Source organism: Esox lucius, chromosome 18 (assembly GCF_011004845.1).
Source record: "Esox lucius isolate fEsoLuc1 chromosome 18, fEsoLuc1.pri, whole genome shotgun sequence".
Classification (NCBI taxonomy): Eukaryota; Metazoa; Chordata; class Actinopteri; order Esociformes; family Esocidae; genus Esox; species Esox lucius.
In genome coordinates, this window is record NC_047586.1 from 17,718,008 (window position 1) to 17,730,136 (window position 12,129).

At 39.6% G+C, this 12,129-nt stretch overlaps 1 protein-coding gene across 2 annotated transcripts; it reads left to right on the plus strand.

Moving 5' to 3' along the window:
- The first annotated feature begins 1,150 nt into the window (after positions 1 to 1,150).
- Positions 1,151 to 11,934, plus strand: LOC105024802 (lactoylglutathione lyase). 2 transcript variants are annotated; one of them, XM_010894997.4, is made up of 7 exons: positions 1,151 to 1,509; positions 1,671 to 1,902; positions 3,034 to 3,116; positions 6,323 to 6,463; positions 10,158 to 10,225; positions 10,322 to 10,405; positions 10,542 to 10,656. In XM_010894997.4, the coding sequence occupies exons 2-7, from the start codon at positions 1,834 to 1,836 to the stop codon at positions 10,571 to 10,573; spliced, it is 477 nt and encodes a 158-aa protein (XP_010893299.1). In that variant the 5' UTR covers positions 1,151 to 1,509; positions 1,671 to 1,833; the 3' UTR covers positions 10,574 to 10,656. The 2 variants fall into 2 exon arrangements, with proteins under 2 accessions (XP_010893299.1, XP_010893298.1); XM_010894996.5 differs by lacking the exon at positions 1,151 to 1,509 and having other exon boundaries at positions 1,677 to 1,902; positions 10,564 to 11,934.
- The last annotated feature ends 195 nt before the right edge of the window (positions 11,935 to 12,129 follow it).

Consider the following 12,129-nt stretch of genomic DNA (forward strand, 5'->3'; position numbering starts at 1 on the left):
CCAACAGAACCCTGCCCGGGCTCCCACACCTGCCAGCCACCCCAGTAGTGGAGGGATGGGAAGCCACAGACTTATGGAGCTACACATACTTATGGAGTCAGTCAGAGACTGGGGGCAGGAAGACCGCTCACTAACCTTACCCGGGCCTGCAACAGCCGTCTGCAATGAAGGCTCACTCACTGGTAAATAAGGTGAACACACAGCTTTATTCACCACAACAGAGGAACTCCCCCACCAAACGCACACAGGTTGGGGAAGCGTCCGAGGGACACTTCCCCAACCTGCACCAGGTTGGTGACAGCTCCATTAAAATTGGAAAATGTAAACAATGAAACACGTCCAATGACCGAAAGGTACACGGACCGACCCACGTCCAGCAGAACTTGTTTTCTGCTAATTCATTTTTAGTTTTGACACAATAAACAAGAAACGATTTGACACTGGATTTTGGGACATAACCGCTATAAACCAAACTGTTTTGGTCGTTATCTACAAAAAAGAAAAATATCGAATAAGGATATCCATTTGCAGCTGAGTCGGTCCGTGTACCTTTTGGTCATTGGATTATGAAGTCAAAATTTGTTTTTACCTTTTTGTAAAAAATTTAAATAATGGTTTATCAGGTGTGTTTCTTGTGTCTGCTTGTATCACAACTGAATTATGATACTTATTGAAGTGCTAAAGAAAACCTCAAATAATATTAGGCTATAAAGGACAATTTTTAGCTAATCCCCATTAACAACTCCTAATGAACCCCTAACTTTTAAATTCAGACCCCCTTTAGACCCCAACATAATTCTAGAATGCTGCTGTTGATTACTAAAAATTCTCTAAATAAATTATATTTTCTCACACGCATTTCAACCAAAAACCAAAACCACTTTGTTTTAAAGAGCACATACTAATTATTCCATGTAACTTGGAATAATATAATTTGTTTTCTCCCATTAACAATCAAAAGAAACAAACGTCTAAGTTTGCATAAAATGATATATTGCAACGAGATTGAGCCAGCACTCAGATTTGATCATACAGCTGATCTTAATGTGTGATCATAATTAACTAAGCACAAGGCAAATCTCAAGACAAGTTTTTATAAATGATAAGGGAAAGCATGTGGCTTACATCTTTTGGCAGATGCAGGAGATCATTGTGATCAAGTGATAACGGCCTCAGCGAAGCACATTACTGCTTCTTGGCTAGCTAGTTAAAGTGACAGCTTGTTGCTGCACAAGCAAAAAGTTTGGGGGCAGACAACTTTATTTTAGTCTGACAGACAAATGTTAATGTATTTTAGTCTGACAGACAAAATAAACCGGACAATTAGTTGTCTAGTTAGCAATGGCATTTTCCATATTTGAATGAAATCAGAAGAAAAGCGAGAAAACAACCAACTAGTCAGCCGGCTACACAGCTAATGGCTTTATTGACACGATCTTATGAATAGAGCACATTTCTTCCAAAATGTTTTTCCACCTTTGCTTCTTTTCTGCTGGTTCTGCAACCTAGGTAGGAACTAAACACTTTCAGGAAATGTTCTATCCAGTTTAAAGAAATAGTGAAATCACGCTATGACCGCCTTCAAGAAGTCTGTGAGTGGAGGTTTATTTGAAAACTAACATCCAACAGAAATATTGCCGATGAGAATCAGCTGCAACTCTTTTTAATAGGCAAGTTTCCAGACATCTAAGGAAACTCAACGAGATTGGAGGTGTGGCCTCGCGGGACTAAGGAGTGTCATGCTGTCAGGTTTTATGACTTGCCTCATTGGCTTTTAGAGCTACTTGAACAACCTGTGAATTCGCTGGGTTTCATTTGTTTTTTAACCGCAAAATGATTAAGAAAGGACTCACTGAAGAGGCAGTATCTGCAGCATGCAAAGAAGGGGACCCGATCACTCAGGTAAGTGTCACACAGAGCAGCGCTCATTTATTTAGGGTAACAATACTCTATTCAGTTGAGAGTGTGTCTGGGCAAACCTGTTTTTGAGCAGGCAAACCGATTGTTGCGTAAAAATCCCAGTCAGCGGTGTTAGTTGTAGGCTATATAACCAAGCCCCACAATAGCAAACACCATTAGGAAACGAAATGTAACTAACTGGTTCCAAGCTGTGAGAAAGTGGCATCCTAAATGTGATTATTATAATTTTTTGCTCAATCCCAAAGGACATCTTTTTCCTTGGCACTCCATTTGTGCATAAACATGCCTATGCAGTTTGCATATGGATCCCCAAAACTGAGGGAGTGTAAAACAATCAAAGGTATAGGGGCTCATAGACACTTCAGTAGTCTTGAGTCTAGAATTAGAGTTAGTAAACCACAGTTCAGGCTTCATTAGCATAATGGCATACCATAAGGCACTGCATTTTTCCTTTTTCACATTTTTCACATAAAGTACAGGACGTCCTCATTGTATGCAATTTGCATATGTTCTGTAAATCTTGTCGAATTACAGGAACAACATTTTTATTTAAATGTCATTATTGTTTTATTATTTAAAGATGCATTCTGGGATATTAGGCACTCTGGACTGTTATAATGTTTCTATTTAGGTTGGTAACATTTATCAATTGCCTAAAAACTAAAGTTGATGGGTTTATTCATCCACTGTCAACTTTCACGGTTTTCTCCGCAACTTGTGATGACAGGTTCTCTTGGAGTGAGTTTGTAGGGGCGAGGCAGTTGTACAAAATAAAGCTCTATCGAAGTCAATGCATTTTCCACAATTTGAGTGAAAGACATACAATTGTGAATTTGGGATTCTTCTGATCAGCATTTAAGGTCTGGATTATTTTTCCGACCTGCTCAAAATTCTGAGTCACTTTTTGCTTCGCTACAGCTACAGCGAACGAGATGAGCTACAACACATCTGGACATTGCAAGACACATTGTGACCTGTCAAGGCCCCTCCATCTGTTGACTTGGGTTATGGTTTTTCGTCTTCTGTAAAATTAGAAGGGTTGAGCTGAAGACATAGTTTTACAAGTACCAACTTGCATGACACTGTTTGCTTTCTCTCATTATCTCTCCGTAGGACTTCATGATGCAGCAAACCATGCTGAGGGTGAAAAACCCACTCAAGTCTTTAGACTTCTACACACGCATTCTGGGAATGACGTGAGTCCCTTTTAGCATTTCAACACAAGCATCAATGGGCTTCTCGTCAAGTATCTTACACCTCTGGAAGAATTCTTCTCAAGGGATTGTGACTGTTATCGATGGCTCCTTTTAACCCACTCCTTAATCCTGCATATGCTTTGGGCTGTTTGTTTCCTATGGCCCTATCCATATTATCTTAATGACCCTATTTGGTAAATGAGGGCTAAGATAAACATTTATTAAAAGTGGATATAGTGCACAGGTATGGTTCCTGGTTCGCAGCATACAGATAGGGGTCATTTATAAAAATGCTGGACAGGCTCAGTTGCCCAGTTTTATGGCTACCATGTCTAGAAGTGATAATGACTATGTAAGAAGTGTTATTAATGGGAAACTTTAGACTTACACTATCTCACAAAAGTGAGTACACCCCTCAGATTTTTGCAAATATTTGATTATGTCTTTTCATGTGACAACACTGAAGAAATGACACTTTGCTACAATGTCATGTAGTGAGTGTACAGCTTGTATAAGTGTACATTTGCTGTCCCCTCCTTATAACACAACACAGCCATTAATGTCAAAAGTGAATACATCCGTAAGTGAAACTATCCAAATTGGTCTCAATTAGCCATTTTCCCTTCCCGGTGTTGTGACTCATAAGTGTTACAAGGTCTCAGGTGTGAATGGGGAGCAGGTGTGTTCAATTTGGTGCTATCACTCTCACACTCCCTGATACTAGTTAGTGGAAGTTTAACATGGCACCTCATGGCAAAGAACTCACTGAGGACCTGAAATAATTATTGTTGCTCTACATAAAGATGGTCTAGGCTATAAGATTGCCAAGACCCTGAAACTGAGCTGCAGTATGGTGTCCAAGACCATACAGCAGTTTAACAGGATCGGTTCCTCTCAGAACAAGCCTCGCCATGGTAGACCAAAGAAGTTGAGTGCATGTGCTCAGTGTCATATCCAGAGGTTGTCTTTGGGAAATGGATGAGTGCTGCCAGCATTGCTTCAGAGGTTGAAGGGGGGGGGGGGGGGGGTCAGCCTGTCAGTGCTCGGACCATACGCCGCACACACTGCATCAAATTGGTCTGCATGGCTATCGTCCCAGAAGGAAGCCTCTTCTAAAGATGATTCACAAGAAAGCCCACAAACAGTTTGCTGAAGACAAGCAGACTAAGGACATGGATTACTGGAACCATGTGCTGTGGTCTGATGAGACCAAGATAAACTTATTTGGTTCAGATGGTGTCAAGCGTGTGTGATGGCAACCAAGTGAGGAGTACAAAGACAAGGGTGTCTTGTCTACAGTCAAGCATGGTGGTGGGAGTGTCATGGTCTGGGGCTGCATGAGTACTGCCAGCACTTGGGAGCTACATTTCATTGAGGGAACCATGAATGCCAACATGTACTGTGACATACTGAAGGAGAGCATGATCCCCTCCCTTCGGAGACTGGGCCACAGGGCCGTATTCCAACTTGATAATGACCCCAAACACACCTCCAAAATGACCACTGCCTTGCTAAAGAAGCTGAGGGGAAAGGTGATGGACTGGCCAAGCATGTCTCCAGACCTAAACTCTATTGAGCATCTGTGGGGCATCCTCAAACGGAAGGTGGAGGAGTGCAAGGTCTCTAACATCCACCAGCTCTGTGATGATGTCATGGAGGAGTGGAAGAGGACTCCAGTGGCAACCTGTGAAACTCTGGTGAGCTCCATGCCAAAGGGGGTTAAGGCAGTGCTGGAAAATAATGGTGGCCACACAAAATATTGACACTTTGGGCCCAGTTTGGACATTTTCACTTAGGGGTGTACTCACATTTGTTGCTAGCGGTTTAGACATTAATGGGTGTGTTGTGTTATTTTGAGGGGACAGCAAATGTACACTGTTATATAAGCTGTACACTCACTACTTTACATTGTAGCAAAGTGTCATTTCTTCAGTGTTGTCACATGAAAAGATATAATCAAATATTTACAAGAATGGGGTGTACTTACTTTTGTGAGATACTGTAAATTGAAGTGGCAAAGACTAATACATTTACTCATGCTTTACAAAATGCCGTGGCCATCTGTTACCAGAGGATGCTTTTTGAAATGGCATCCGATTTGGATGAATCCAATTGATAGCGAATTTTTTAGAATTGTGTGTTTTCTGAATACTGAATTATTTGATTTCTATCTTAATTGTGAACCTCCCCAAATAAGTGAAAAACATAAACGGACCAAGATAGTGACCCAATTGAATGGGAGACAGACATTTTCCACCACCAGTACCAATACACCAGATGTTTGAATTCATTGTGGATGAATGTGTTGCATCCATTAGACTTTTTTAATCTATAGTACTTTTCTAAATCTGTTCTAGCGGTTCATGGCGGCTTAACAATGCATTTTGTGATTTTTGCCCACTGGTTGTAAAAGTGGTACTGTTAAACCAAAGCAGATTCTATGTAATGGTGTACCATGTCATCTATGTGTCAGTATGTGCCCTGTGTCTCCAAAACCATTCACTGTCAAACTCTGAGGTTTGTGGGTAACCGTGGTGCAGTAAGATGGTGATTCTACTTTTCTGCACATGTAAACAACATAATATACAATGGGTGATGGAAAAACAATGTTATTCGCAAAGTCCCAGAATGCCTCTTTTGATGTGATTTTATCAATGCATTGTTATGCACAACAAATTCATATTAAATGTAAAAAATAAAAATAGAAAAGACAGACGCAGATCATGCCATATTGAGATTGATTTTGACTGCAGGAGGTCTTTATCTGTAAGTGGAAAATTAAAGTGGCTCCCAGAATTATTGGCACCCTCAGTCAATGTGTCAAAATGTCTGGGAAAATATTTCATTGTTGTCAGCTTGACCTGTATACAGATTCGAGTAATTATTTTTATCTCCGGTGTGCTGCAGATTTATTAGAAATGAGTACACATTTATATATACAGTTAGGTCCAGAAAAAGGGGGCTGCATATTCAAGAGCTGGATATGTGAATGCCCTCAAACTAAAGCTGAGAGACTGCACTTTAAGTCCATATTCATTAACTGTAACTTGAATATATATTTTGGTAAACTTACAAAATAACTTTTCAGTCTCCTTTTGTTTTGGACATTGACACAAAACTTATTTCCAGACCTAACTGCATATTCCTTGCTCTTCACCTCCATATGTCCCCTTAGTTAAACCAGTTGTGATTGCTATCTACTTCAGGTTGCTGCAGAAAATAGACTTCCCATCCATGCACTTCACAAACTACTTCCTGGGTTTTGAGGATAAGAAGGACATCCCTGCAGACATAAAGGAGAAGACTGCATGGACTTTCTCTCGACGCGCCACCATTGAACTCACACAGTAGGCACATCAGCACACATGCACATACAGTAGATGAAAGCTGTTGTTTCTGTGAAATTCGTTTGATTTATTTTACAAGAAAGTGATAACATCTTCCTGTGGCCATGGAAAGAAAGTGTTGCGAGTTTCCTGACGGAGCAGTGGAGTGAATTCAAACCAGTGTTGCATTAGAAAGACGCTGACTTTGACCACTGGGCCAATCTAGGCTACAAGCACATTTGAGTTAACTAGACACAAATGTTCCATTGGAAATGTGTAGCACACAAAAAGTTAATGACTCTTATATTTGTTCAAAATTCTTTGACTAATATTTGTTTCCATGTTTTTATTATTGTTGGGCACTTATGGCAAATAAGACCATGATGACCAAAGTGTCTCATTTACAAAATGCACTGGGTGTATGCTGAAGTATTTGCATATATTAAAACATTAATGTAAAGGAGTGCAACAGGGCTGCAACCACAAACAACTGTCTGTCTGGACTACAAGCACTCAGTCATCGGTGTTGCCTTGATTGCTAAATGTTTTCAGACACCTAAATGATGTCTGATCAGTGTACAGTTGCATATGCCCATCTTGTAGTTCCTGGGAATATGTAATGAATCCAGCGATTGCATTATCTACCAAGAGTGTTGACATTTGGCGCTTCCTGGTTTACCGATCAGTGGGATGAAATGCCAGACGGTTTGGCTAGATATGCTTAGGCAGGCTTAATGTTTGACCTTCCCAAACCTGCTGGGAATGGATCCTATAAGTAAAGTGGGTTTCATAAAACCACAACCCTGTTTCCAAAAACCTTGGGACACTGTGTAAAATGCTGAATGAAAAGAGAATGCAATGATGTGCAAATCATGTATTCAATAGAAAATGGTACCAAGACAATATGTCAAATGTTGAAATATTTGAAATATAGAAATGTTATTATATTTAGGAAAATACATGCTTTCTTTGAATTTGATGCCAGAAACAGGTTTAAAAAAAAAAAGCAACTACAGTAAGGGATAATTTTTTTTTTATCCCCTGCTGATTTTGTACGTTTGCCCACTGACAAAGAAATGATCAGTTTATAATATTAATGGTAGTTTTATTTGAACAGTGAGAGACAGAATAACAACAAAACCCAGAAAAACACATGTCAAAAATGTTATAGATTGATTTGCATTTTAATCAGTGAAATAAGTATTCGACCCCTCTGCAAAACATGAATTAGTACTTGGTGGCAAAACCCTTGTTGTCAATCAGAGGTCAGACGTTTCTTGTAGTTGGCCACCAGGTTTGCACACATCTCAGGAGGGATTTTGTCCCACTCCTCTTTGCAGATTTTCTCCAAGTCATTAAGATTTTGAGGCTGATGTTTGGCAACTCGAACCTTCCGCTAGGCCACTACAGGACCTTATCTTCTTGAGCCGCTCCATTATCGCCTTGGCTGAATACCCATCCACCATCCATTTTCAATGCCCTGGCTGAGGGAAGGAGGGTCTCACCAAAGATTTGATGGTTCATGGCCCTGTCCATCATCCCTTTGACGCGGTGAAGTTGTCCTGTCCCCTTAGCAGAAAAAGACCCCCAAAGCATAATGTTTCCACCTCCATGTTTGACGGTGAGGATGGTGTTCTTGGGGTCATAGGCAGGATTCCTCCTCCTCCAAACACGGCAAGTTGAGTTGATGCCAAAGAGCTTGATTTTGGTCTCATCTGACCACAACACTTTCACCCAGTTCTCCTCTAAATCATTCAGATGTTCATTGGCAAACTTCAGACGGGCCTGTGCATGTGCTTTCTTGAGCAGGGGGACCTTGTGGGCGCTGCAGGATTTCAGTCCTTCATGGCGTAGTGTGTTACCAATTGTTTTCTTGGTGACTATGGTCCCAGCTGCCTTGATCATTGAAAATATCCTCTCATGTAGTTCTGGGCTGATTCTTCCCCATTCTCATGATCATTGCAATTCCACAAGTTGAGATCTTGCATGGAGCCTCAGACCGAGGGAGATTGACAGTTCTTTGTTTTTCTTCCATTTGTGAATAATTTATAATATTAAAAACTGTTGTCACCTTCTCACGAAGCTGCTTGGCAATGGTCTTGTTGCCCATTCCAGCCTCAGGTAGGTCTAGAATCTTGTCCCTGACATCCTTGGACAGCTCTTTGGTCTTGGCCATGGTGGAGAGTTTGGAATCTGATTGATTGCTTCTGTGGACAGGTGTCTTTTTATACCGGTAACAATCTGACATTAGGAGCACTCCCTTTAAGAATAATCTCTGTTCGCATTGGACAAGTGTGAAAACCAATATTGGATGGCCGTGATCTTTGGGCCCTCAGACGGCACTGCATTAAAAACCGACATGATTCTGTTGTGGACATCACTGCATGGGCTCAGGAACACTTCTGAAACCCATTGTCTGTCAACCACCAATTCAAAATGTTAGATTATTTCCGTAAATCATGGATGCCGCATTCTCCGGTCTAAAGAGAACATGGTCAATCTGGTTTATTATCAGTGCACAGTTCAAAAGCCAGCATCCGTGATGGCTTATTTCAGCAAGACAATGCCAATCTACGTTATGCACGTATAACAACAGCATGGCTCCGTAGTAAGAGTCCAGGAGCTAAAATGGCTTGCTTGCATTCCAGACCTCTCACCCAATGAAAACATTTGGCGCATTATGAAACAGAAAATTAAACAAAGTAGACCCTGTACTGTTGAGCACCTGAAATCCTATATCAAGGATCCTATATCAATATCATGGAAAATCATTTCACTTTCATAACTACAGCACTTGATCTCATCAGTTCCCAAACACATGGTGAATAGGTGATGCAACACAGCGGTACTGTAAACATGCCTCTGTCCCAATTTTTTTTGTTGCTGGCATCAAATTCAAAATGTATTTTTCAAAAACAATAGAATTTCTCAGTTTCAACATTTGATATGTTGACTTTGTACTATTTTCAATTAACTAGAGGGATTAAATGATTTTCATAAAATTGCATTGTATGCAGTGTCCCATCTTAAAATGTACTGGGGATGACATCAACACATGCATCATCCTCCCGTTCTCACCTTTTAATTAAGTTAGGACTCGATTGGCATCCATATTACAAACTTTGTGACTCTTGCAACTACTGATCGCCACAGATTTATAGTACTAGAAGGTCCCTAATGATTAATTCTGGCACACGTTGATGTCTCACTAACCTAAGCAATTTCACAGACCCTATCGGCATGAAATTAACAAAACATGGGTGAATGATACCTTCCTGACAAACTTTGGGTGAAATATTGCCTTTACAAAATTACAACACATTTATACTAGTTCATTTTTGTTATCGTAGATTTAATTGAAGTATGTTGTCTCTTGCTTAAATCACTGTGTGTATCTAGTGAAGCATATCCATGCAATTTGAAATCAACACGCTGGGTTCTACATTAAACCTTCTGTATCTATACAAATGCTTTTAAAATTGTATTCAGGATATTTATGCAAATGATCTGGCTATCTCAAGCCTGTTTTGCTGTAGTCTTTAATCTTTTGGCTCCAAATGGGGCTACAGTGGATCCACAATTGATGACAAACAAATCATTAAAAACAGTCAAAGCTCATTTATGCATATGATGAGAGCTGAATGGTGTTCTAATGTACTATGTGTACATTTTGACCGTTAAAGAGGATTTAGTATGATTGTATCTTCTGTTTTAGCAACTGGGGCTCTGAGGCAGATGAATATCTATCTCATCACAATGGAAATGTTGAACCAAAGGGTTTTGGTAAGAAAACAATAAAATAGTTTTGAATCAACATTTGGGTGTGGGTCAGTGGTCAATTTCATTTCATTTGTAAAATGGTTCCACTCTCTGTTAAAGGGCACATTGGTATTGCTGTACCTGATGTTTGTGCAGCCTGCAAAGTATTCGAAGAACAAGGAGTTACATTTAAAATGAAGCCAGGTGAGGGTATTTTTTTTTTCAATTCTGTTCTTAAGTTACTCTTAAACAATTAGACTGTATGGTACTGTGTTGAGAATATGAAACTTTTGACTTTTACAATGTAATTACTATGTATTCTTTTTTTCATTTTGTAAAGGAAAGATTTTCTTTTCCCCCAGGCAAAATTAAGGGACAGGAACTGGCAGTAATACAGGATCCTGATGGATACTTCATTCAGATTTTGAGCCCGAACAACATGTTCTCTATGACACCCCCCAACTGGTAGGAAGAGTGAAACTGGGACGATATAAACTGACTGGGTCAGGATAGGACTGCAATAGAAACAATTTAAGAATGAAGTTAAGGGGTTATAAAATTAAATTAAGATGCAGTGTTTGTTTACAAGTGGGATCACAAGAGAACTGCAGAGCTACTATGGACACCCAAGCCAAAGGATGGGATAGCCTTGACACAATTGTTGGAGTTGTTTGGATGGAAAAACCGACTCTGAAGATTACCGGAATCATTCTATTTAATTTCAATAACTCAAACGTACACCATTAGTTAATTTTTTTGGGGGGGGGAATGGGGGGTTAAAAATTGTATATGTTGTTCTTTAGATGGTATTTTACAAAGTTGTGTTTGTCTCTTTTCTCATTTTACGCACATTGCTAAATCTCTAACAGATATGAGATTATCTTATGGTTCCAAACAGCACCTCTTTTTCTCAATATACGTTGGCTATGTACAGTATTTCATGCTGCCCGGCAACAAAAAAAACAAACACCATACCTGTTGATTGATCGAAGCCACTTTGGGTCTGGTATCTCTTTATAGAATAATAATAGTTAGCCAGTTGTGGGTAGGCCTTGCAAGACACCCCCTCCCAAGGGAAGCCAGTTTGGATATGGCTAGCCAGCTAAAGTTAGCCTAGTTCATATAAAGTTAATACTTGTACATTTATTAAACACATTTATTTTCTCTTATATTGTCACTGCTGTAGGTTATAAGAATAGGTGGTTTATGTTTTAATGGTGACAGAATAGTGAAGTCTTGCTCCAACATGTAGTTTTGAGATGACTGAAACGTGAATTTTCTCAACCAGTATGTGTGTAATTGTTGTCTTTTACTCTTGGGCAAAGTATTGTGCATGTTTAGCCAACGAATGACGGTTAGATGTTGTATTAAGGATATTTTCTTTAACAATTTGACTTTCCCAATGATTTTACCTCTGCTTCGCCACTGTTGCCCAGATCTGGAAAATACATATACTCTTGAAGAGCAGTCAAATGTTGACATCTGATGGAATGATCCTAAAGCCACTGGGAATGACCTGGCCTAATGCCACTGTTGTCTAACTCTGATTGAAATGATTTCAGCTTGTCAACATATGAGATGTAAGAGTAAGACTTGATATAAGAGTAAGATGTGTTTTGTGATTATGAAAATGTTTGATATCTTTAATTTTAGCTCCTGGAATATGGGAGCAATACTATAAAATTGCTTAATATTTTGATCAGTGTGTTCAATAAATGCTGATGTGGATCATCCTCTTGAGAGACATGGTCTGTTTTATTTCCAGTAAACAAAGATCTGGATCATGTTTCTCTTGAAATGTAAATATTAAGCCATTTACATCCACCCTTCGATTTATTTGCCTAAACTACATTTCAGTCATCTTTTTCTCAAGCGTTAAAACATCACCTGTAATGACACGGTTTGTCCATATACAAGGGGCGCTATTT

What these genes read in the sequence shown, in the direction of transcription:
- LOC105024802 (XM_010894996.5), top strand. Translation starts at nt 1,834, where the DNA reads ATGATTAAGAAAGGACTCACTGAAGAGGCAGTATCTGCAGCATGCAAA. An exon ending in ACACGCATTCTGGGAATGAC is followed by an intron (nt 3,117 to 6,322) that starts GTGAGTCCCTTT and finishes TATCTACTTCAG; the next exon opens with GTTGCTGCAGAAAATAGACT. An exon ending in GCCACCATTGAACTCACACA is followed by an intron (nt 6,464 to 10,157) that starts GTAGGCACATCA and finishes CTTCTGTTTTAG; the next exon opens with CAACTGGGGCTCTGAGGCAG.